The sequence below is a fragment of the Miscanthus floridulus genome, chromosome 4 (assembly GCF_019320115.1).
Source record: "Miscanthus floridulus cultivar M001 chromosome 4, ASM1932011v1, whole genome shotgun sequence".
NCBI lineage: Eukaryota > Viridiplantae > Streptophyta > Magnoliopsida > Poales > Poaceae > Miscanthus > Miscanthus floridulus.
The window spans coordinates 4,847,538-4,871,042 of record NC_089583.1 but is presented as its reverse complement, the minus strand read 5'-3'; the positions used below and the strand labels follow the sequence as shown (position 1 = coordinate 4,871,042).

At 47.2% G+C, this 23,505-nt stretch overlaps 2 protein-coding genes across 2 annotated transcripts; one reads left to right on the top strand and one right to left on the bottom strand.

The window, feature by feature from the left end:
• The first annotated feature begins 4,739 nt into the window (after window positions 1-4,739).
• Window positions 4,740-9,470, top strand: LOC136547944 (uncharacterized). Its single transcript, XM_066539624.1, has 4 exons — window positions 4,740-5,337; window positions 6,619-6,917; window positions 8,462-8,485; window positions 9,252-9,470. Exons 1-4 carry the CDS (start codon window positions 4,740-4,742, stop codon window positions 9,468-9,470), a joined length of 1,140 nt encoding a protein of 379 aa, XP_066395721.1.
• An 11,308-nt stretch (window positions 9,471-20,778) lies between these two features.
• On the bottom strand, window positions 20,779-22,869 carry LOC136547943 (uncharacterized). The gene is made up of 2 exons (XM_066539623.1): window positions 22,529-22,869; window positions 20,779-21,562 (listed from the first exon to the last, which is right to left on the bottom strand). The coding sequence occupies exons 1-2, from the start codon at window positions 22,867-22,869 to the stop codon at window positions 20,779-20,781; spliced, it is 1,125 nt and encodes a 374-aa protein (XP_066395720.1).
• Window positions 22,870-23,505: the final 636 nt, after the last annotated feature.

The following is a 23,505-nucleotide window of genomic DNA, read 5'->3' as shown; positions in this document are numbered from 1 at the left end:
GCCGTCGAGCTCCCTCCCCACGCGCCGCCGACCGCACACCCTCCACCGCAACCCCTCCGCCGCACCCCTCCCTCCCCACTCCGCGGCCCCCTCCCTCCCCACCCCGCCCGCCTCCGCCGTCGACCTCCACCCCACCCGGCCGGTCTGCCACAGCCACCGGCTGGCCCACGCCCCTGTCCCCGCCGCGAAACCGAGCGCGAGCACGACCCCGCCCGCCTGCCCCAGCGAGTCCCTGCGCCACCTCGGTGCCCGCCCGCAGGGAGCCCCTTGCTCGACGCCACTCCGACGACCTCCTGGGCGGCTTCTACAGTGCGGCCGCCTCTCCGACGACAGCTGTTCTACGGCGACCCAGGTAACTCAAAGTCGCCCTGCTCGGTTGCTTCCGATTTGGGACTCGTTTCAGTTTTGATTTCGGTTTCAGAAGTGGCAAATTTTGATTTCGATTAGATAAGTGCATAGGGAATAATACGCGATGCATGCATTCATATGCATCTGTTGCTGATAAAGCTGATAAAGCAAGCAGCAGCAGGATTGGGGGGAGGGGAGGGGAGGGGTCAATCAACACAGCCATCTGACCCTAGCTATAATTTTGTTGTTGATTTGAAGAACACATTGTTCCTAGTCTTAAAATGTTTATGTGCTGGAGTATTTGGATGCCAAATTCATTTTCCAACAAATCCCACAAAGTAGCTGCAAAGGAAAATTACTGTCGTTGGGTGGAGCATTAGTCCAGATTAGTTCAGCCTTATTTAGCCTACCAGCAGTATTCTCTGCATTTGCTTGCCAACCCTTGTTCTAAATTGCATGGTGATTACTATGCAATATATAGATACTCTGCCATCTGGACTGGATGTGGTAGCAAATAAGAACTGGTTTTAGTTTTTTTTTTGTCAAGCTGAACATCCACTACCGGAGACCGGCTCTTTGCCGAGTGCCAGGTGGTTTGCCGAGTGTTGTTTTTCGGGCACTCGGCAAAGACGCCTTTGCCGAGTGTTTTTTTGACACTCGGCAAAGAGGCTATTTGCCGAGTGTTTTTTTTAACACTCGACAAAGAGTCTCTTTGCCGAGTGTTTTTTTTGACACTCGGCAAAGAGCTTCTTTGCCGAGTGTTATTTTTTTGACACTCGGCAAAGAAAATTTCAAAGCACATTTTGAAGCAGTAAATTAATTCAAATGAAAAAGTTTTCAACTACAAAGTTGTATAACTCATCAAGATGTACAATGTTTGTTTTGGTATTTTCTTCATACGGTACAAAGTGAAAATAAATTCGTTCACAAATCTGACATATCTCTCTTGTAGTTTATGAAACTACAAGAGAGATATATAAGATTTGTGAACAATGTTAGAACGACCATGTCGGATGAATAGATGACCAAACAACCAAAATAAACTTTGTAGATCTCGAAAAGTTATGAAACTTTGTAATTGGCAACTTTTTGATTTGAAAACATCTTGTCATGCAAAACTGTGTTTGAATTTCAAAATTTTAAAATTCAAACTTTTCAAACGACCTCGGATGAAAAAACAACCAAAATAAACTCTGTAGATCTCGAAAAGTTATGAAACATTGTAGTTGACAACTTTTTGATTTGAAAACATCTTGTCATGCAAAACTGTGTTTGAATTTCAAAATTTTAAAATTCAAATTTTGTAAACGACCTTAGATGGAAAAACTTCCTAAACTAAAAGTGTAGATCTCGAAAAGTTATGAAACTTTGTAGTTTACAACCTTTTGATTTGAAAACATCTTGTCATGCAAAACTGTGTTTGAATTTCAAAATTTTAAAATTCAAATTTTGTAAACGACCTCGGATGGAAAAACTTCCTAAACTAAAAGTGTAGATCTCGAAAAGTTATGAAACTTTGTAGTTTACAACTTTTTTATTTGAATTCGTTTAGGGCCTCAAACATGCAATTTACACTCGGTTTAGTATAATATATTGGGAACTAAAACGGAATCCAGACACAAGTGAGAGTGTGGTGTAGTGGTAGAGGAGGTACGTGCATAGCGGGAGGTCTCGGGTTCGAATCACGTCGGCCGCGTAGCCATGAAATTCACGCGAAAAATGTCATAGATGGGTGGACGCTGGCCGGTGGGGGCCTCCATCGATAAAAAAAAATTCTATTTTTTTGGGTAAAAATTCCCATTTTTTTCGGGTTTTTTTCGGTTTCAACTTTGCTGAGTGTCGGGCACTCGGCAAAGGCTTTGCCGAGTGCCCGATAAAAAACACTCGGCAAAGTTGGCTTTGCCGTCACTGTTTTTGATGAGTGCTGTCGGCGAACACTTTGCCGAGTGTTTTATGTCTTTTGCCGAGTGTTTCGGGCACTCGGCAAACTCAAGGAGTCCGGTAGTGATCTGTGCATGCCTTACTGAAAATCTGATTTCCTGGCATTATCCTCGTGTCTTTGGCAATTTCCATTTCGTGCACTGGGCAAGCTAAAAAAATATTTTCTTCTTGGAAAATTTCTAGATTACATTCAGTATTGTGTTGAGAACTTTCACGATCATGTGTACTGCTAGCTTCTTCATTTGAGATAGTAAATAGCTCGTCAGGCGTGCTTCTTGTTTGATTCAAATAGCTATCGTCCCTAATGTCCATATTGGTGGAACAAGCATAAGTTTCCTCACACATGCTTCTTTTACTACTCTGAGAAGTCCCAATCTTTTCAGTTAGCATAGAGTATATATTTCCACAGTGCAAATAATGTGCACCTCCAACCTTATTTGCGGACATATGCCTCCATGTGGATGATGCACCAATAACGCTATTGAATGGTGTGAGCATCAACATCTTCTTTACCGAAATAAGATCCTCATAAATTTTTTTAGGTGTAGACAAACAGTTTTGAGATCTCAGACCACTTCAGCTTTCCACATACCAAGGTGTCAGTATATTTCCTTGTTGATCCCTGCTAAAGCACACATGGTCTTCCCTACTCGAAGTCCCATGAATCTCAGATCTTTGAGTTGTGCCAGATGATTCAGGCTGGCCAACAAGATTCCAGATTCCAGCCAATGCAGATACAAACTGGGGAGTGGTCAATCTTCTGCAAGCATATGTTCTGCAAGATTGAGAACTTTGGCTTGATTGATGATTGGCATCTCGCTCCTTAGTAATCAAAGCATCTGGTTCAAATAAGTGGTGCTCATCTAATGAAAACCTGTGGTAATTGATTGTTGACTTTGCCGCTTTTGAAGCTCGGCGTGTCGAGTTCATCTTTTACTAGATTGCAAGGTAGTAATAAGTATATAAAAAAAAGTCCAACTAATCGGCTGCTTGAGATCTGCAGGAAGCAATAATGAACAGAGTATTTAGCTCACTGAAGTAATTCTCTAGAAGCTGAGTCATTTCAGTGGCTACCAAACAGAGAATATAGCTAGCACGTAGTATCCGACAGTAGCACCCTACCCTAGTAAGACCGAATCTCATGAGCATCAGCAATCTACAAAAACAGCCGAGCAAGCAGAAGCAATCCAGTTGCTGGAATAGGATGACCAGGATCTGAAGGCTCAGATAAATAGAGAAAAATTCACGGAAAGTCCGAATGCCAGCTACTCTGCTATACGGGGCATTTCTCCGAACACCGCGTGTGCGCGAGACGAAGAGCAAGCTCCCAGTCCCTGAGCGCCTCATCCCCCAGCATACGCGAGCTAACAAATGAAATTGAGACATGAGACCGATTCAGTTTGCTTGCTTCCGGTAGCAGATTATTTTCTGAAGCCTGCCCTTGTACACCTCACCCTACCACATCCAGTCTGTCACATCAGCTTAGATTGGGGTAGCAGATTATATTGGTACATAGCCCCTCTGTCAAACAATTTGCTAAAATCTATTGCTCACAGGTCACATCAGCTTAGTCTCACACAAACAATATTTTTCAGAGTTCAGAAACCGATCTGCCAGTAGTTTAGTAGAAATTTAGACTCCCTATGTATAGGCCTAGGCGAGAACTAAAAAAACTCACATCACACCAGGAGGCTGAAAAGTTCAGATCATGGTTTTTGGAGTAGGCCTTGAAACGTAGAGATGCTTTTAGGTCCTGTTTTTGGGAACCTAGCTAGCTAGCTTCTATTCGATGAAAAGTCCAGATCTTGTTTCTTTTTACTTTGTTTATGGTGATATAAAGGTAATTACTTACTCGTGTGAAATGACTTATTCTTTTAGGGAGGACTGAGGCTTCTGGCTGTTTGTTGGTGTTCCGTGGACCTTGTAGCGGTTGAGGCTTCTTCTGTTTGCGGGACAGCGAGGTGAGGCATAAAACACCCCTCTTTTCCGTATCATGCATGTTTATAGAGCACGTAACCTGGTTAGGCGTCTCCCGTTCGAAAGAGATACGGTTGGAAATATGCAGCTCTTTGCATATCGATAACCGTATCTGTTTCGAATTGTCCACGTTTTTTGGACAGCCCTAGGATGCGTAGATGGGTTAGTCTCCGTGGTCTACTCCGTTCCGAGGCAGAGTTTCGACAGCATCTCCCTGTTGTTCTCCGGATACACAATCTTCCTACCGGGACGTGTATTTGGAGAACAGCGGGGAGGTGCTACCGAAATTCTGTCTCGGATCGGAGTAGACCATGGAGACTAACCCCAGCTACGCATCCTCGGGTGGGATTAGGACCTATCCTGACCTATTAGATGGTAGGAACATCGTGTACATGCAATTGATTGTTAATGTCTCGCTGGTATATACATATATATATATATATATATATATATATATATATATATGTCAGAGGATGGATGACCGTAAGTGGATGTACACGGGCCGCCCAAGTCAGCGTGCTTTGACTGATGAATGGATTGAGAAGACGGAGGCTTTCATAGATAGAGCAGTTGCCCTAGTTCCAAGAGCGTTAGCCATTTGGTGTCCGTGTAGTAGATGTGCAAACAGGCGTCGGCAACCAAAGGATGTCATGTCTACTCATCTTTGCAAGAATGGATTCATGGCAGATTATACTCGGTGGATCTACCACGGTGAAGCCGATCGGATGAGAGAGGAGGTCGTGAGAGCACGCGTCGAAGATTTTGATGCTGATGCCGGGGTAGGTGACTGGCTAAATGACTTTCACGAAGCACACGTAGGTGAAGAAAGTGGGGAGGAGGAGCCAGAGGCAACCGCAAAGGCGTATTATGACATGTTGTCTTCGGCACAGAAACCCCTTCACGGCCACACAAAGGTTTCTCAATTGGATGCCATTGGATGGGTAATGGCCTTAAAGGCTCAGTTTAGCATGAGTCGAGATTGTTACGATGCTACGTTGGCAGTTATTGGCAGCTCGCTTCCAGAAGCTCACATTATGCCAAAGAGCATGTACGAGTCGCAGAAACTCCTTCGTGCACTCAAGATGCCATATGAGCAGATACATGCTTGTCCGAAGGGGTGCGTCCTATTTAGGAAAGAACACGAGAAAGCAAAGTACTGTCCAAAGTGTCAATCCTCTAGGTACCTGGAGGTAGAGTCTGGTGATGGTCAGAAGAGGCAGCTTGAGATCCCCGTGAAGATCCTACGGTACCTTCCATTCTTACCGAGGATCCAATGGCTATACATGACCGAGGAAACCGCGAAACAGATGACGTGGCACAAAAATGGCACTCGATACAGTCCTGAGAAGATGGTACATCCATCTGATGGTGAAGCATGGACCCACTTTGATGGGATTCATCGTGAGAAAGCTCTTGAGGCTCGTAATGTACGTGTTGCGCTGGCAATAGATGGGTTCAATCCTTATGGACTGATGGCTGCCCCATACACTTGTTGGCCAATCTTCGTTATCCCCCTCAATCTCCCCCCCCCCGGTGTCATGTTTCGACGACAGAATATATTCTTGTCATTGATAATTCCTAGACACCCGGAGAGTAAGATGGGTGTGTTCATGGAGACTCTGATTGATGAGCTGGTCCGTGCTTGGGAGGAAGGGGTGTTGACATATGACCGAGCTATGAAGAGGAACTTCAGCATGCATGTCTGGTACCACTACTCCCTGCACGACTTCTTAGCGTATGGGATATTCTGCGCCTGGTGTGTTCATGGGAGGTTCCCATGCCCATTATGGAAGACAGCTGTGCAGTTCATTTGGTTGAAGAAGGGTGGCAAGTATTCTTCATTCGACAAGCATCGATAGTTCCTCCCTATTGAGCATGCATTCAGACGAGACATCAAGAACTTTACGAAAGGTGTGGTAGTGACAGACCCCGCACTGCAGATCATGACTGGTGCCGAGGTTCGTGCTCAGATAGATGCTCTCGTCGTCAACCCACAAGGCGATGGTTTTGTGGGATATGGTCGTCAACATATGTGGACTCATAAGTCGGGCATGGAGAGGCTCCCCTATTATGATGACCTCCTTCTTCCACATAACATTGATGTGATGCACACTGAAAAGAATGTAGCCGAGGCACTTTGGGGAACACTCATGGACACTAAAAAGTCAAAGGACAACGTTAAGGCTAGAGTGGACCTAGCAACGTTATGCGATAGACCAAAGCAAGAAATGAAGCCTCCTAGAGGCGGCAAGACATGGAGCAAGCCTAAGGCCGATTTCGTCTTGACCAGGCCCCAAAGAAGGCAAGTACTTGAATGGATGCAAACGTTGATGTTCCCTGATGGGTATGTAGCGAATCTGAGGAGGGGAGTGAACTTATCTACTCTGCGAGTCAAAGGGATGAAGTGCCATGACTTCCACATATGGATTGAGCGGCTTCTTCCGGCGATGGTTCGTGGCTATGTCCCTGAGCATGTCTGGCTAGTGCTGGCAGAGTTGAGCTATTTCTTCCGCCAGCTTTGTGCCAAGGAGTTGTCTCAAAAAGTGGTTGAGGACTTGGAAAGAATGGCGCCGGTGCTTCTCTGTAAGTTGGAGAAGATATTTCCACCTGGCTTCTTTGTTCTGATGCAAGCATTTGATCTTGCACCTCCCGTATGAGGCACGAATGGGGGGGGGGGGGCCGTGCAGGGCTGTTGGTGCTATCCAATTGAGAGATGTCTAAAGGTTGTTCGAAGTAAATATAAGAATAAAGGCAAAATTGAGGCTTCCGTTGCAGAGGCATACATTCTGGAGGAGGTGTCAAACTTCACAACAAGTTACTATAGTGACAACCTTCCCAGCATGCATAATCCACCCCCTCGCTACAATGCTGGCAAAAATGAATCGAACCTCAGCCTTTTCTGAGGGCAGCTCGGAAGTGCAAGTGATTGGAAACCCAAGACATTGAGACATGAAGAGTGGCGCACTATCATGCACTATGTGTTGACCAACCTTTCCGAAGTGGAGCCGTACATGCAGTAAGTTCACAACGAACTTGTTAAATATGATGTCACTATTCGGTATCCAACTCTCTTGTTTCTCATTGTTATAGGGAATTTCTTGATCACTACTGGCATCTATCAAGGGAACCTACCCGCAGGAATGTGATACCCTTCTTAAACAGGGTGCGGGAAATGGAATGCCCGATTTCATTTCTTGGTTCGCACAGAAGGTATTGTCCAACTTTGCTCGTACTTAGTTTGACATTATAAGTTGCTCGTACTTAGTTTAATGATATATCCTGCTTGAGCTTGCAGGGCCAAACCGATGAGTCTATGGATCCCGAGTTAGCACAGGTGTCCAGTGGCTTTCTGTATAGGGTCAGGTCATTTACCGCTTATGACGTGAATGGATATCGCTTTCACACGACAGCACATGAGGAAAGTCGGCCCAATCGAAGAACCACAAATACCGGAGTTCTTACGCCCGACACTGATGGGGCCGATTATTATGGGAGAATCGAAGAAATCTACGAAGTCAAATTTCGTGGTTCCAAACCCCTTAAGCCTGTCATATTCAAATATCATTGGTTTGATCCGGCAGTAATGAGACGGAGCCCTAATCTTGGGCTGGTCGAAATTCATCAGGATTCCGTCTATCTAGGGGAAGATGTCTATGTTGTTGCTCAACAGGCGACGCAAGTTTATTATCTGCCATACGCGTGCCCAAATGATGATCATCTTAAGGGTTGGTATATTGTGCAGAAGACATCACCACATGGTAGACTACCTCTCCCAAATGATCAAGATTACAACTTACACCCAAACACATATGACGGGGAGATCTATCAAGAGGAGGGGCTAGAAGGGAGTTTTGAGATAGACTTAACCGGTGCAATCGAAATGGAAGTAGATAATGAAAGGGTTGATGAAGAGGACGATGGAGATGAGGTGGAAAATGTGCAAGACTTAGAATTACTTGAGCGAGTGCGTATAGGCAATGCCGATGATGACAACATTGGTCCTTCGGATAGTGTTGATTATTTCGACATGTGTGATAGTGATGATGAGAGTTATGATCCGGCTAATCCCGATCATGATGTCTATTTCTAATACAAGTAATACTATCATTTTCTAATTATGTTTTGTTTATTTTGCATTTCTTTTTCAGGTTGTCCTGTTTATATGTGCTTATTGGTTTACTCTTTTTAATTGTAGGTGATTGACAAAAGATGGTGGGCGGTATGAGGTCCGTCGGGTCGTTTTACCGGAGCTCGGCGTCCGCTCCAGCTGAGGAGCCGCGGCGGAGGCGCAGGGGTCGGCCGAGAGGCCAGGGTCGGCAGGTGCGTGCAGCGACTCGGCTGTCGTCGCCTGTACCTCCCTCGCCTCAGGAGGAGGCGGAGGAGGAGCAGCACTAGCACGAGGAGCACGAGGAGCAGGCCGAGCAGGAGGAGGGCAAGCACGAGGAGGGGGAGGTCGAGCACGAGGCAGAGGAGCCCTCGACGGGGGGTTCCTCTTCCTCTGCTTCAAAGATCTAGTTGCGAGGCCCTTCACACCTCCCGGAACAGCCTATACCTTTCACGAAACGGCCGGTGATTCGCCCCAATGGGCCAAGGTAAGTGTCTTAAAATGTTATCGCTACTTCTTTTGATATGTTTAACATGGCAAAATACAAACTAATATTTTTTCGTTAATCACTTGGACAGGGGATGGAAGGTTGTGGTTGTAGGTGATCACAATTGCCTTCCCGGTGGAATCCTGGGTCTTCTGTGTAGGGAACACTTCCCCGGCCTGGTGGACTAGGCAGGAGGGGTGGAGCCGGCCTACACGTTCGAGCACTACGCGTCTGCCCCCGATGCACGAGATTGGGAAGGCAGGAATTCGACAACAAGGCGCAGCGGGTTGTGAAAGAGCTGTGGGTAAGCCTTCCCCGCACTATCTTGCTCAATACATCGCATTCCTATCACATCCTTGAAATAATGACTACATACAAAATGTTTATATGCAGGATTTCTATAGATGTGATGAGGGATATGAGGAGAGGGCAGAGAGGCACGCTCACAAAGCCTGCTACAAGCTCATGAAGGACATGCACTACGAGGCGCGTATCCTGGCTGTACAACAATACAAAGCTGTCTTCGAGGAAGTGAAGATCGACAAAGACCTCGTAAGAACCTTGATGCTGACCAAAGAGCAATACATGCTGGTAAATACTGTTTCTTCCTGAGATTAAGTACACTTACTGTGTTCTTATATGACAAATGCTTGTTGACGTGTAGATGCCTCCAAATTGGGTGGCCGGTAAAGGCGAGTGCTGGAGTAGGATGGTGGACAAGTGGTGCTCCCCGGAGTGGTCGGAGACACACGCCGCTTGCCGGGAGCGGCGTTTGATGATGACAGGTGCACCACACCATCAGGGGAACCTTACCCTTGCCGAGTACGCGGAGAGATGGGTACGTGACTTCATTTATGTATTCCAACGCTTGCTTCTGCATAGTTTCTAATGATCTTGCTGTTTGTTTCACAGTCGGCGTCACATGGTGGCGCACCTTGCTCCCAGGTGAAGGCATGGGCTATGGCCCACAAGGGCAAGGCGACGTCCGCCGTCGACTTCAACCCGGAGGACCCCCCCTCGGCGTACAGCAATCCCTCCATCCACAGCCGTCTCATCACCGAGTACACAACGGCGGCCAAGGCGGTCCATGGGCCGGAGTACGATCCGAGCACCCAGGATTTCGAAGGAGACCTTGTCATGAGGGTGGGAGGAGGCAAGAAGCATGGCAGGTACTGGCTTGGCGACAGCGTCGTCGACACGACCACTACTCCCACTCTCTCCCAGATCCGAGCAAGCGACACGGGCCAGAGGCCGCCCATACGCCCACGGCTGACCAGTACACAGCACGCCATGCAGACTTTGTAGGTTATTACTCTTTTATTCGTCGTTCATTGTTTCTTACATACCTTTGATTTCCATTGTAACATTGGGGTGAAATTTTGTAGGCCGAGCTAGAAGAAGAGAGGAGGCAGAGAATAGCGTTGGAGGCGAAGATTGACGCTGATCGGCAGAGGCAGGAGCAGATGTTTCAGTGGATGCAAAATCTTGGCGCGAAGATGGGTGAACCTCTGCCACAAGCGCTATTCCTTCCTTCTCGTCCTCCTGAAGACACTCCTGTGAGTACATCTATCCCCATGTCCACTCACTCACACACACACTCACACACACACACCAGCACACACACACACACTCACACACACACCAGACGCTCTTCTTTTCCTCGTCATCAGACGCTCCCGTCCGAATCTCATCTACATGCATGCAAAAGAATAGCAATTAATTCAAATGTTAGTGGAAATCATAGTCATGGATCAAATCTGCGCAAGAGTAAAAAAGGCTGGTGCCAAACAGCAACAGCAATGCGACTTGGAACAAAGATGTTTCTTTTTCTTTTGCTTTACATGATACGCAACACTAAGATGCCACTATGCTTCAATTCTTGGCTTCAGTAGTTGCATTTTTACCTCACCCTTTTTTCTTAGCTACTGATACGTCAGATAGTTTTTCTCATTGGCAACCAAATTATGTATGCCACTGCAGGATACAGATTAGATGTTTGCCATCCTAGGGAAAAAGAGATTAGGAAAGTTTTGCCTGTTATGTTTTTATTTTACAATAATTTGATTGAAACGAACAAAAAATCCATAGTTGTGGTTTAATTAGATTTTCGTTGCAGAAACCTCGTGCCTTGTGTTTTGTTTTTCAGGTTCAGTGAGATCATTGCATATATAATGGACAAGGTCCATGAAATTCCCATTTTCTTTGTGCATCTACTTCAGACTAGAAATTTAATTGTTTATTTGTGATCACATGTGGAGATGTCTGGGTTTTAGGCAGCCGACGTCGCAACTTGCTCGAAACTTTCTCAATTTTTTACCAGGGCCTCCACATGTGATAAAAAGACACATCGACAAGTTTCGTGATTTTCGGACATCGTTTGGATTTTATATAATTTAAATAAACTTCCCCCGCGAGTACATCGTCATGTTACGACAACATGATGCGCGACATTTCATGCCACTTCCTGCATACGGCCTCGACATAGCCTAAATATCGTGAATACTATTTTTTGAATGACGAAATTCCATTATTTCATGTACCTGCAGTTCAAATTTGGAATAGTCGAAAAAATTCAATGAAACGGAAAAAATTAAGGAAATATAGTTAAAAAACTCATAATTGTCCCAAATTTTGAAATAGGGCTATATTTACTGTAGCAAGTCCCCACAAAAAAATGGGTCAAAAAAACAAAAAAAAAATTTGCCGGGTGCCAGGTCATGGGGCACCCCGCAAAGAAATTAAAAAAAAATAAATAAATTCTTTGCCGGGTGCCGTCGTCACCTGGCACCCGGCAAAGGCCCATGACTAAAAAGGCTGGCCCGTCCCAACCCTATCCTATTCCAGCAGACCGACCCTGCGCCTGCGGTCCGTAGCCGTCGCCGCCGCGCTCCGCCGCCGCCGCCTCGCGCTCCGCCGCGCCCGTGCCGCGCCGGTCTGCCGCGCCCGCGCCTCTCCCGCGCCTCGCTGCTCTGCCCGCCCAGTCTCGGCGACCACGCAGCGCCAGCACCGGCGGCCCAGCGCCCGCGCGAGCCGCGCCCACGCCCGGCGGTGCTCCGCCCGACGGCCGGCCGGCGCCCCCGCCCGGATCCGGCGGCCCTACGGCCGCGGCCCACCACCGACAACCCCGGCGCGCTCTCCTGGCCCTCCTGCCTGGCCCCTGCCCCAGCCTTGCCGCCGCCGCGGCCACACGGCCGGCCAGCAGTAGAGGAGGTAGGTGGAAGAAGGGAGGAGGAAGGAAGAAAAGAAAAAAAAAGGGGGAGGAGGAAGAGGAAAAAAGAGAAGGGGAGGAGGAAGAAGAGGAAGAAAGAGAAGGGGGAGGAGAAGAGGAAGGTGCCGACCCGACCGCCCGTCGATCCCCGCGCCGTTCCGACCGGCCGTCTTTTCCTCCTGTTTCTTCCTCCCCTGCCCCGCCTTCTTCGCCATTCCCTCTCTCTTCTTGCCGTTCTTGCCGCCAAGGTAAGCCCTACCCTTGTAGTGTAGTAGTAGTAGTAGTAGTTAGTAGTAGTATATTGTTAGTAGTAGTTAGTTGTAGTGTTAGTAGTAGTAGTTAGTAGTTTTAGTTGTAGTGTTAGTTGTAGTAGTTAGTAGTGTTAGTTGTAGGGTTAGTAAATAGTAGTAGTTAGTAAGTAGTAGTGGTTAGTAGTAGTAGTTGTTAATAGTTAAGTAGTTCTTACTTTTAGCATTGTTAGTAGTTAAGTAGTTGTTAGTAGTAGTGTTAGTAGTAGTTGTAGGGTTAGTAGTAATTGTTGTTGTACTACTTCAATACTTTCATGTGCATGGAAAGAGAACTAAAGTACATGGCTCCTCTTGATATATTGGTGGTTGTTGGCCTTCGTGTCCATGTTTGGTATATATGTGGTTGTTGGCCTTCGTGCCATGTTTGGTATATATGTGGTTGTTGGCCTTCGTGTCACGTTTTTTGTAGGTTTTGGGAACCTCCCCGTGCAGGGGAGGTGCTGCCGAAATTTTGAGTCGACACTAACCACTTTTGCCCTTTTTTGCAGGAGGAGGACCTGTGGGAGGGACTCGGCGACCCCGATCGTCTTCGTCAGTGCTGCGGGTCTTCCTGCACCGCGTCGACTCGCCACTGCACCGACTCTCCACCGCCCCGCTACCCGGACCTCACCGCCACCCTAGGTATAACCCCTCTATCCGTATGTGGTTTTTGGTCGCGTAACCTAGTTAGGTGTCTCCCATTCGAAAGAGATACGGTCGGAGATATGCGGACCTTTGCATATCTACGACCGTATCTATTTCGGATTGTCCACGCTTTTTGGACAGTCCGCGAATGCGTAGTTGAGGTTAGTTTTCATGCTCCGCTCCGGTTCGAGATGGTGTTTCGGCATCACCTCTCCATTGTTCTCCGGATACACACTCTCCCTTGCAGGACGTGTATCGGGAGAACGGTGGGGAGGTGCTGTCGAAATTCCGTCTCGGATAGGAGCGGAGCATGGAAACTAACCTCATCTATGCATCCGTGGGTGGGATTAGGACCTATCCTCACCTATTAGAGAGTAGGGACACCGCGTAGATGCAATTGATGGTCACCTGTGGTGATGTTATATATGCTAGAGGATGGAGGACCGTCAGTGGATGTACACGCGCCGGACAAGTCAGGGTGATGCCAGCTATGAATGGATGCAGAAGAGCGATTACATTTAGATGATGACGATGAAGGCAACATTGAACCTTCGGACAGTCTTGTTTATTTGGACAATTTTGATAGTGATGACGAGACATATGATCCAGATAATCCCAATAATGATGATTACTTCTAATACATGTAATACTATGTTATTTTGTAATCGTGTTTTGTCTATTTACTTAGCATCTATTTCTAATACATGTAATGATGTCTTGTTTGTTTCTTTTTAATTGCAGGTGATTGAACAAAGATGGCGGGCGGCAGTGGGCCAAGGAACGTGAACTTGAGGTACCAGAGAGCACGTCAGGACGCAGATGCCGGAGAGAACGCATCGGACAGGAGGAGGCAGAGGGCTAGGAGCAGCGGCAGCGGGAGCGGGAGTAGGAGGGGCCAGCCTCCTCTAGTTAGGCCACGTGACGTGCCGGAGGAGCGCCGTACCATGGACTCCTCGGAGGACGAGCATGTTCTGGCGACGGACAGCGAGGGAGAGGCACAGGAGGGCGGCGAGGCCGGAAGTAGTTCCACTGCCTCTGCTACGGCTAGCCCCTACTTGCAAGGTCCCTCAAAACTCCCTGGGCCTCCGCTTCCTCCCCTACGCCCAGTGATCCGCCCCCAGGGGGACAGGTAACTAACTTTAGATTTAATCACAGCTACTTCATATAACCTATTGAAAATTGTCAGAGAAACTAATAATGTTTGTTAATGACTTGTGCAGGCACTGGGAGGTTGTGTTGCCTGGTGACTCACGCAACCCCAACCACATTTGGGGCTTGTGTGTAGGCACTATTACCCCAGCATTGTCACGCACAAGGGGACTGTGGGGCCGGCCAAATTGTGGGACCACTACAAATCTACCCCCGACGTAGATTATGAAGACAAGCAGGAGCGGGTTAGGAGAGAGTTCTGGGTAAGTCTCGTTCGCACAACTTTGATCAATACATCGCATTCATTTGACACTTTTGACATAATGAATTGATACATTATGTCTGTCTGCAGACTTTTTTCAGGTGTGAAGAGGGACAGGAGGAGAGGGCGGAGAAGAACTTGGTGAAAAGTGCCAGGAAATGCATCAGCGACATGCACTACGAGGAGCGCCTCACTTGCATCATCAAGTACTACGCCACGCGACTTGGTCAGAAAGTCAGCAAGACACAGGCAAGACAGATGCCTCTGACCCGGGAACAGTACATTGAGGTAAATGAAGAAGAATAATACTGATTCATTTTGAGATTAAGTAGCTTTCATTTGGTCGTCTTACATCTCAAATTCGTTATGACATGTAGATGATTCCATGGTGGTGCGAGTCCTTTGCCGACTGCTGGGAGATGATCATGGATAGGTGGTTCACAGAGGGTTATATCCAGGAACACGAAGCCCACCAGGAGCGGGCTTTGCAGGCGATAGGCCCCACACACCACCAAGGCAGCCGCAGCCTTGACGCGTACAAGCAAGCTTGGGTACGTGAATTCATTTTTAGTATTCTGACGCTCCATTCTGCATGTTTCTTCTAATCATCTTGTTGTCTTTCTCACAGTCGGCGTTGCATGGTGGCCAGCCTTTGTCCACGTTCATGGCATATGGACTGGCCCACAAGGGAAAGGCGACTTCCGCTGTCACCTTCAGCCCGGATGACCCACCCAAGTCGTACAGCAACCCGAGCGCCCACACCCGCATCAGCTCCTATGCGTCGGACGCAAGGTCGGTCCAGGGGCTAGACTGGGATCCGAGCACCGACGACATTGATGGCACAACTGTCATGAGGATCGAATAGGGCAAGAAGCATGGGCGGTACTGGCTTGGCGATGGCACCCTCGAGTCCGGCTCTGTTCCCTCCCTCTCCCAGATCCGAGCAAGTACCCCGAGCGGAGGCCCGGCCATACGCCAACGGCCATCCCCTTCACAGCAGCGGGTCGACGCACTCCAGGTTAGTCCAGTTTAACTCTTCGTACATTGATCTTTACATAACTTAGTTACCTTTACTTTACTAAAACATTCAATTGAAATGTTGTAGGCCGATAATGAGAGGATGGCTCAGGAGCTGCGGGACCTGGCGGCGAGGACCGAGGTGGCCGAGCGGGAAAGACAAGCCGAGCGGGAGAGATAGGCCAAGCAGCTGGCGGAGATTACGATGTTCCTGCAGAACTTTGGGCAAGTGAACGGTGTACCTGTGCCGATGTTCGCTCCAGCGCCGCCGCCAGTTGTAGCTAGTCCAGTGAGTATGAATCCATATTGCTTCGACTAGTGCTTTCATTAGATGACCCACTCTAAGCGCCTGAATCTCTTGTCCTTTATGCAGCCTCCGTCGGCGGGTTCGAATGACCCATCTCAGGCGCAAGCAGGCGGTGCCGAGTTTCCTTCACCAGACACTCAGTTTCCTCCCCACCTTTAGTTTGTATCTCTTTTCACCGCTTGATGGACATGTGATACACTGTGATCCACTATTGACTTGTTTCGATGGTAATTGGACCTATTATGTTTGTGATGTCGTGTATGTGAGGTATTGTATTCGCGATGTGATATATATGTGTGGGATTGAGTTTGTGATGAGATGGATGTGATATATATATGCTTTGTGATGCTTCAGATGTGATATATATCTTTTATATGCTGTGTTTGTGATTATAGAATCAAAAAACAAAATAAAAAAATTAATTTTTGAGGCTTTGCCGGGTGCCCTGGCCCTGGCACTCGGCAAAGCTGGGAATTCTAAAAGGAATTCCCAGCTTTGCCGAGTGCCAGGGCCAGGGCACCCGGCAAAGTTTTTTCAAAAAAAAAATTCTTTGCCGGGTGCCCCATGACCTGGCACCCGGCAAAGAAATTACGAAAAAAATAAAAAACTCTTTGCCGGGTGCCCCCGCGGTGCGACACCCGGCAAAGAAATTATAAAAAAAATAAAAAAATCTTTGCCGGGTGCCTCCCGGCACGGCACCCGGCAAAGAAAATTTGAAAAAAAAAATTAAAAAAATCTTTGCCGGGTGCCTCTGACATGGCACCCGGCAAAGCAAGGGATGACGGAGCCGGCGCCGTAACGACCACTTTTCTTTGCTGGGTGCCGGGTTTGCACTCGGCAAAGTCTTTGCCGGGTGCCCGATAAAAAGCACCCGGCAAAGAAATCTTTGCCGACTAATTTTTTGCCGGAGGCTCTTTGCCGAGTGCTGCACCCGGCAAAGGCTTTGCCGAGTGCAAAGTAGCCTTTGCCGGGTGCATTCGGCACCCGGCAAAGCGCCTGAATCCAGTAGTGTGCGACATTTATATATATATATATATATATATATATATATATATATATATATATATATATATATATATATATATATATATATATATATATGAATAAAAGTTGGATGATCTATTGCATACTTTTTATGGATTTTTTTCCTGGGTTTGTTACGAATCATAAGTAATCTCATGACCCACCGCAGCAGTCGCCGTGGTCTAATTGGTGATTTGCTTCTTTTCATGTGTTGAACTTATTCCTTGTGTTGCACTTATGCTTGTAATGCACTTGTGGTGGATACTTTAAACTCGAACCTTATGTTGGTATTGTGGTATGACATTTGTGTACCATTGTGGATTATTGTGATGTATGTGATATGTGGTGTGTGGAGATGATATATATATGTGATATATGTGCTGTGTAATATATCTGTGCTGTGAAACATATCTGTGCTGTGATATATATAACTGCTGTGAAATGTAATGCAAAAACAAAAAAAAATCAGATTTCTGAGGCTTTGCCGAGTGTTATGACCAAGACACTCGGCAAAGCAAACACAATTTGCCGAGTGTTATCACCAAGACACTCGGCGAAAAGCTATTTAAAAAAAAATCTAAATACTGTTTGAAAAATGTTTGCCGAGTGTCTTACAGTGCCACACTCAGCATATGTTTATCATTTGCCGAGTGCAGCACTTGGCGAAAAGGATTTTAAAAAAAACCAAATACTGTTTGAAAAATGTTTGTCGAGTGTCTGACAGTTCAACACTCGGCATATGTTTAGCATTTGCCGAGTGCAGCACTCGGCGACAAGGAATTCTAAAAACCAAAAATATTTAAAAAAAATAGTTGCCGAGTGCCTTGCCGTTTGACACTTGGCGAAGTCACTGTTAACGGCGGGTCTGGTGTTATGACCGTTTCTTTTCGCCGAGAGCCAAACTGCACACGGCAAAATGTTTGCCGAGTGCCCGATAAATGGCACTCGGCAAAGTTGGCTTTGCCGGAAGTGTTTATGGCGAGTGCTGTTCGCCGAGTGTTACACTCGGCGAATAATTTGCCGAGTGTTTTCGGTATTTTGCCGAGTGTTTCGGGCACTCGGCAAACTCAAGGAGTCCGGTAGTGTGTGTAATAGGTGAACTATTTCGAAATGCATTCATGCTTGCCTGTGCATGGCTACCGCCCAGCAGGCCAGCAGCACCTAGCGCCAGCGAGCACGGGGTAGCGCCCAGCACGCCAGCAGCAGCTAGCGCCGGCGAGCAACAGCGCGCGCTCAGCAGCCCAGCATGTATCGCTGTGCATGAATAATTAATTGAGGGCAAATCAGTCATTGTAGATCAGAGGACTAAAGTTTAGCCTATGAATCCAAACACCCCAGCAGGAGTAAACTTTAGCGGCTAAACTTGAGTACTTGGACTAGTGATCCAAACACCACCTTTGTCGCTCCTGTACTTCACTTGTGTGACAAACCAAAGTAATAAATGGACCGACCTGAATTCGAGGATGAGGCAATATAATGAAGTAGTACCAAATTGAATTTTATTACACGGCTCTGATGAAACTGGCAAACCTTTGGACAATAATTATTCTCTACGTAAACAATGTGTCACATAGTCGATGTCAATTTGTCATTACACAGTTGTTTTGAAAAATAGTTACTTATACTACCTACAGGTTGCTAAAAGAAGTCGTTTTGGATAAGGCTTGAGTCAAGCATTGAGAACATAAATCATGAATAATTTTTAAGTTGTTGAGTTTGAAAATGGGAAAACCACATGAATAGATTTGTCTTGAAAAATACTTTCATAAAAATAGACACATATCACTTTTTAATAAATAGTTTTATAAAAATAAGAAGTCAAAGTTATGTTTTGTAGACCGTGTCGTTGTCTAAACCGGCTACTTTTACCAACCTCGAAGGAGTACTTTTTATCACGTAAATGGAACATTAATCATCCGTCCAAACCTTCTCCTAACTAAATGAAAGAGTGGAATTTACAGGGGTCCCTAAACTTGCACAAAGACCACAACAGCCTAGTGTAAACCTGTGCTGTGCAGGAGTAGATTTGACTTGATAATATAGTTGTGCAGAACTTCCGGCATTGACTTGGCTGCTGAGTGCTGACTAAGGCACTGATGCATGCCTTTTTAAGAAAGCAACTGATGAACGGCGCCTCTAAGCAATCCAGTCTTGACTCTTTGAGGCCATATGCATGCAGCATGCACACAGACAGGGGAGGGAACCAGCTCAAGAACATGCACTGCACAATGCTCGAGGAAGTACTGTAGTTGAATAATGCCTTTATATTACTGTATGTATTATATATCGAAATGGAGGCTACGATGCAACGGCTAATTAGGCATGCATGCAGCAACACAAGCACCGAAATGACTAGCAAAACAATAATGTATGTGTATGAAGCAAGTTTACATCATGATTTTAAGCTTGGCCTAAATCTGGGAATTAGTGCGGCCTGCGGCCTCAGCTAATTAATAATTAAATCATGAAAGCATCCAGGTTGCCTTAAGATGCCAGCCATTGCGCCGGACAGAGAGGTGGTCTGATCCTCTGTTGCCGAAGTCAACTGTGTAATTTGTCAAGCGAACACCCGAGAAAATTCAAGCGAACGCTGTCAGTCGAAATTCAGTGGGCCTGTGCATACTAGTTTACTGAAACTGAAGCATACCTAACGTTGCACCGGACAACAAATTCAGTAGCCGTGGAAACTAAGGGCGTGATTGGTAGGCAGGTTCCGGCTTTGAGTTGGTTCTGTGTGGTGATTGGTTGTCTGGCAGCACGCAAAACCCCACTTCGATCGGGCCTAGCTCTGGGTAAACCAGAACCGTTTCCGTTTCTTCTGGGCCTGGCTCACGGGGGCATGACGCCATGGCCCGTGTGAGAGAGAGCGAGCGCAGATATGAGCCAATAAGCAGCAAACCAAACAACCGATGTGCTCATCTAGTATATACTCATATAATCAACTAATCTTGAGTTCGTTGGATATAGTAGGCCTGGCCTAGCTCAGCCTGGCCGTAGGAGCGAGCAAGCCAGACTCCTCTGATCACTGAACCAACCATGCCCTAATCATATACTAGATTGAGGCTTGGGGCCTGGGCAGACATGTTCATGTCTAACTGAAAACTGAAAAACTCACAAAAGGAAACGAAACCATAGCCATTTTAGAGGAATTATGAAACGGCATCGCCTGCTGCAGAAACTAAGGCTTGTTATATATATCCAGCAATGTCTACAGCAGTCATATGATCAATAATAAGACCTAGCGTACTAGTAGTAAATTGACATGTGTACTTCCATAAAAAATCAGTGTTTGATGCAGCCATACTTCAGCCTCTATGATGAGTGCATCATGTAGAAACCAGAAAATGTTTCTTCTGTTTTTTTTCCCAGTCAGTCATAAACTATTGGTCACGACAATTGCATAGCTGAATGTAGAAAGAAAAAAATATGATGAACTCTTTCTTTCCTTCAACTGCACAACTTAGAATTAAACATACTTAATGTCCATGAGAACCTAGCTATTTTTTATACTCAACTGTCAAACAGTAGCAGGATCATGTTCATGGATGAATCATTGCATCTTCATGGTAGTGACAGTTTGCCCTTAGCAAGATCTGAAAAGATACAATCCATTACTTTGATATTTGCAAATATTTGATAAGGTACCGCTAAATGATTATATGGCTTGGTACTTCTGCATCACATGGCCTAAAAGTTAATACAAATTAATATATCTTTAAGTTCCTATAGATATGTTGATAGTATATCACTAAAATAGATATGTGGAATTCCGATTGACCTTACATTCCTAAAAGATCATTTACAAGTCACGGCTCAAAAATATATATATAAATCATGTTATATGCAATGGCTTTAAGGGTTATGGATAGGTGACAGTAATTGTTCTGCATATCTGAACACCATCTTGTATTATTCAGATCCAATGGCTCCGGTTTATGACTACTTGACAGAAGTAAATGAAATTTTGGACATAGCTATAACATTTGTAAAACAGGTGTATAATAAAGAAAGCCACAAAGCTACTATACCTTGGGAGTGTAGAAGCTCGTGTAAGGCAAGATGAGGTCGAATCGGTCGCCCTCTCTTTCGCTAACCTTTCTCACTTTCTTTGACTTAAGGTCAACTGTGAAGATTTCAGTAGATATGTTAACGAAAATAGTATTTGTGCCCTCGGCGAAGCCAACCACTTGATATGACTTGTATGGTACACGACTTGGGAGCAACGTCCCAAGCTTCATAACCTTGTGTTTCACCCACCCATCAATGTCATTTGTAACATCTTGTCGTGACCACATATGGATGCAATTGTCGTCAGACAGGGTGGCAAGTCCCAGCCCTCCATCCTCTGTCGTCATGAGAACTGCCCTAGACATACCTCGTGGCATGTTGATCTCAGATAGCCAATGTGTACACAGGTCATACTTGAGGATGCTTGTGGTATAATGAAAGGGGAAGTATATGACATCTCCAATAAGATGACTGGGTTTGCGGCCGGCTCTGAAGCAGTAGTGGTTGGAGTTGTGAGTGATATGATTGGGGGTGGGAGCGGGAGCGCTCCACGCACCGGTCAGCGATGAGTAACTGGTCGCAGATGCGAATATAGGGCTGGGAAGGTTGGTCTCTACAAAGACCACACGGAACGGACCATCGTGGCAGTCGAGGTGGTCGCAGCCGTCTTTGGCACACAGCACCGACCCTGTGTAGTTGTAGGACGAGTAGGACGGGTATCTATCAGAGGGCAATCTCAGGTGCTGTTGGCTGCCGGTGATGGGGTCCCAGATGACAAGTCTTCTCTTTGACGCGTCCCTAAAGTGGATCAGCACCAAAGTTTTAAATAGCCGGCTATAGCTGAAGCTATAGCCGGAGATAGCTGCTGGACAAGGTAGAAGCTAAGATATGCAATTTTTTGCGCTATGAAACCAATGCAGCTAATAGCCGGAGATATCCGGAGATAGCCGCTATAGCTGGGCACATTTTAGCGGCAGCCCAGCAACTCCTACCGCGCGAGAGCCCAAGATTTTCGCCGGCCCAGCAGCGGCCCCCACCCCCATCATAAGGACCCAGCAAGCAGCGACCAGAAACCCTAGCTCCAAGTCCCATCCCTCTCGGTCTCTCTACCGCGCAAAAGGAGGGCGGCGGCGGCGGCTGCTTCTTCTGGGCTTCAGCGGCGGCGGCGGCAAGGGTTCCCCAAGCGGCGCGGCGGCCTCGCCTAACTTGCTCGCTACTCCGTCGCTTCCGGTCCCCTGCGCGACGCCCCACATCTCTTCCTGTTCCCTAGGCAGCGGCTAAGGCAGAGCGGCTACGAGCGGTGGTGGCCTGTCCACCAAATCGGCGCCGGACCGGAGAAGATGGCGCGACGGCGATGCCCCACATCTCTTCGTCTCCTCCAAGAAGCGGCGCTACGGCTGCGAGCAGTGGCGGCCGGTCCATGGAGCCCCGAAGTCGGCGGCACAGCGCCCCACATCTCTTCCTCTTCCCCAACCGAAGGCACGACGGCTAGAAGGCAGAGCGGCCACTCTGCCGTGCAATCTGGCAAGTTGTCTTGTGCTTGTACCTTATAGAGTGTAGATACATTCAGCAAAGATGTGCTTAGGAATCAATTTGTAACTCAATAATGGTTATCAGGTATACTCAGGTTATGCGCTTGGGCTAAGGATCTGTATTTTTTCGTGATTTTTGCCAAAAAAAAAACAGCTAAATAGCTTAACTGCGGCTATCTCCGGCTATAGCTGGACTTAGCTGTTGCGGAGGACAACAGCTAAGAGGCTTAGCCGGAGATTTAAAACCTTGATCAGCACGCGGCCGTGGCGGCAGTCAAGGGCGACCGGCCAGCTGCTGTTTTCGACCGTCGGCATGCGAACGATGGAGGCCACGGAGGTCGTCGCGGGGACGAATTGCATGGATGAGGCGTCGGAGTAGCGGTTCTGGATGTAGCCGAGCAGCGGCAGTTCTCCATGGAATCCGCGGGAGCGGCGAACGAAGCAGTCCCGGTCGGAGAGGACGCGGCGCCAGGCCTTGCAGACGAGGCTGGCGCGGACCAGGTGCACTGGCTCGTCCGCGGGGACGCGCACGAGGATCTCTTGGACGAGCTCCTCCGGCAATGAAGACGCCATGCAAGTCGTCGGTGGGTTGGGATTGGAGGAATTGAAACGACGGCACGTACGTACGTAGAATCGGAATCGCTATATATATCAATTTATATGGCACAAAAATCTGAGCAACAAGTACGTACGGACTCCCAGCCTTTGCCGAGAGCCCGAAGCTCTCGGCAAAGACGAGTTCACGCTCGGCAACCTATTTGCCGAGAGCAGCTCTCGGCAAGGAGCCGTCGGCAAAACATCTACCGCAAAGGATTCTTTACCGAGAGCCCCTCTCGGCAAAATATTTACCGAGAGTAATGTCAAGGCTCTCGGCTAACTATAGGTCTCGGCAAACTGGGTTGCCCTAGTAACGGCCAACCGAACGCTAACGGTGTGACAGCTTCTTTGCCGAGAGCGACCGTCGGCAAAGAACTTCTTTGCCGAGAGCTACCGTTGGCAAAGAACTTCTTTGCCGAGAGCGACCGTCGGCAAAGAATTGTTAAAAAAAACAAATATTTGCGGAGGCGGTTTTCAAAAAAAAAATAGGTTTGCCGAGAGCCGAGAACCAAGCTCTCGGCAAAGAGGCAGATGTGCCGAGAGCTAGGCTCTCGGCAAAGAGGAAGATTTGCCGAGAGCCCAGAGAGCCCTACTCTCGGCAAAGAGTCCAGA

Excerpts from the sequence above, each read along its gene's own strand:
- LOC136547943 (XM_066539623.1), bottom strand. The coding sequence starts at position 22,869 with ATGGCGTCTTCATTGCCGGAGGAGCTCGTCCAAGAGATCCTCGTGCGC. Across the intron at positions 21,563-22,528 it reads ATCAAGGTTTTAAATCTCCG|GGACGCGTCAAAGAGAAGAC; the intron begins GCTAAGCCTCTT and ends GATCCACTTTAG.
- LOC136547944 (XM_066539624.1), top strand. The coding sequence starts at position 4,740 with ATGGATGACCGTAAGTGGATGTACACGGGCCGCCCAAGTCAGCGTGCT. Across the intron at positions 6,918-8,461 it reads CATTTGATCTTGCACCTCCC|GTGATTGACAAAAGATGGTG; the intron begins GTATGAGGCACG and ends TTTTAATTGTAG. Across the intron at positions 8,486-9,251 it reads TTGACAAAAGATGGTGGGCG|GATTTCTATAGATGTGATGA; the intron begins GTATGAGGTCCG and ends GTTTATATGCAG.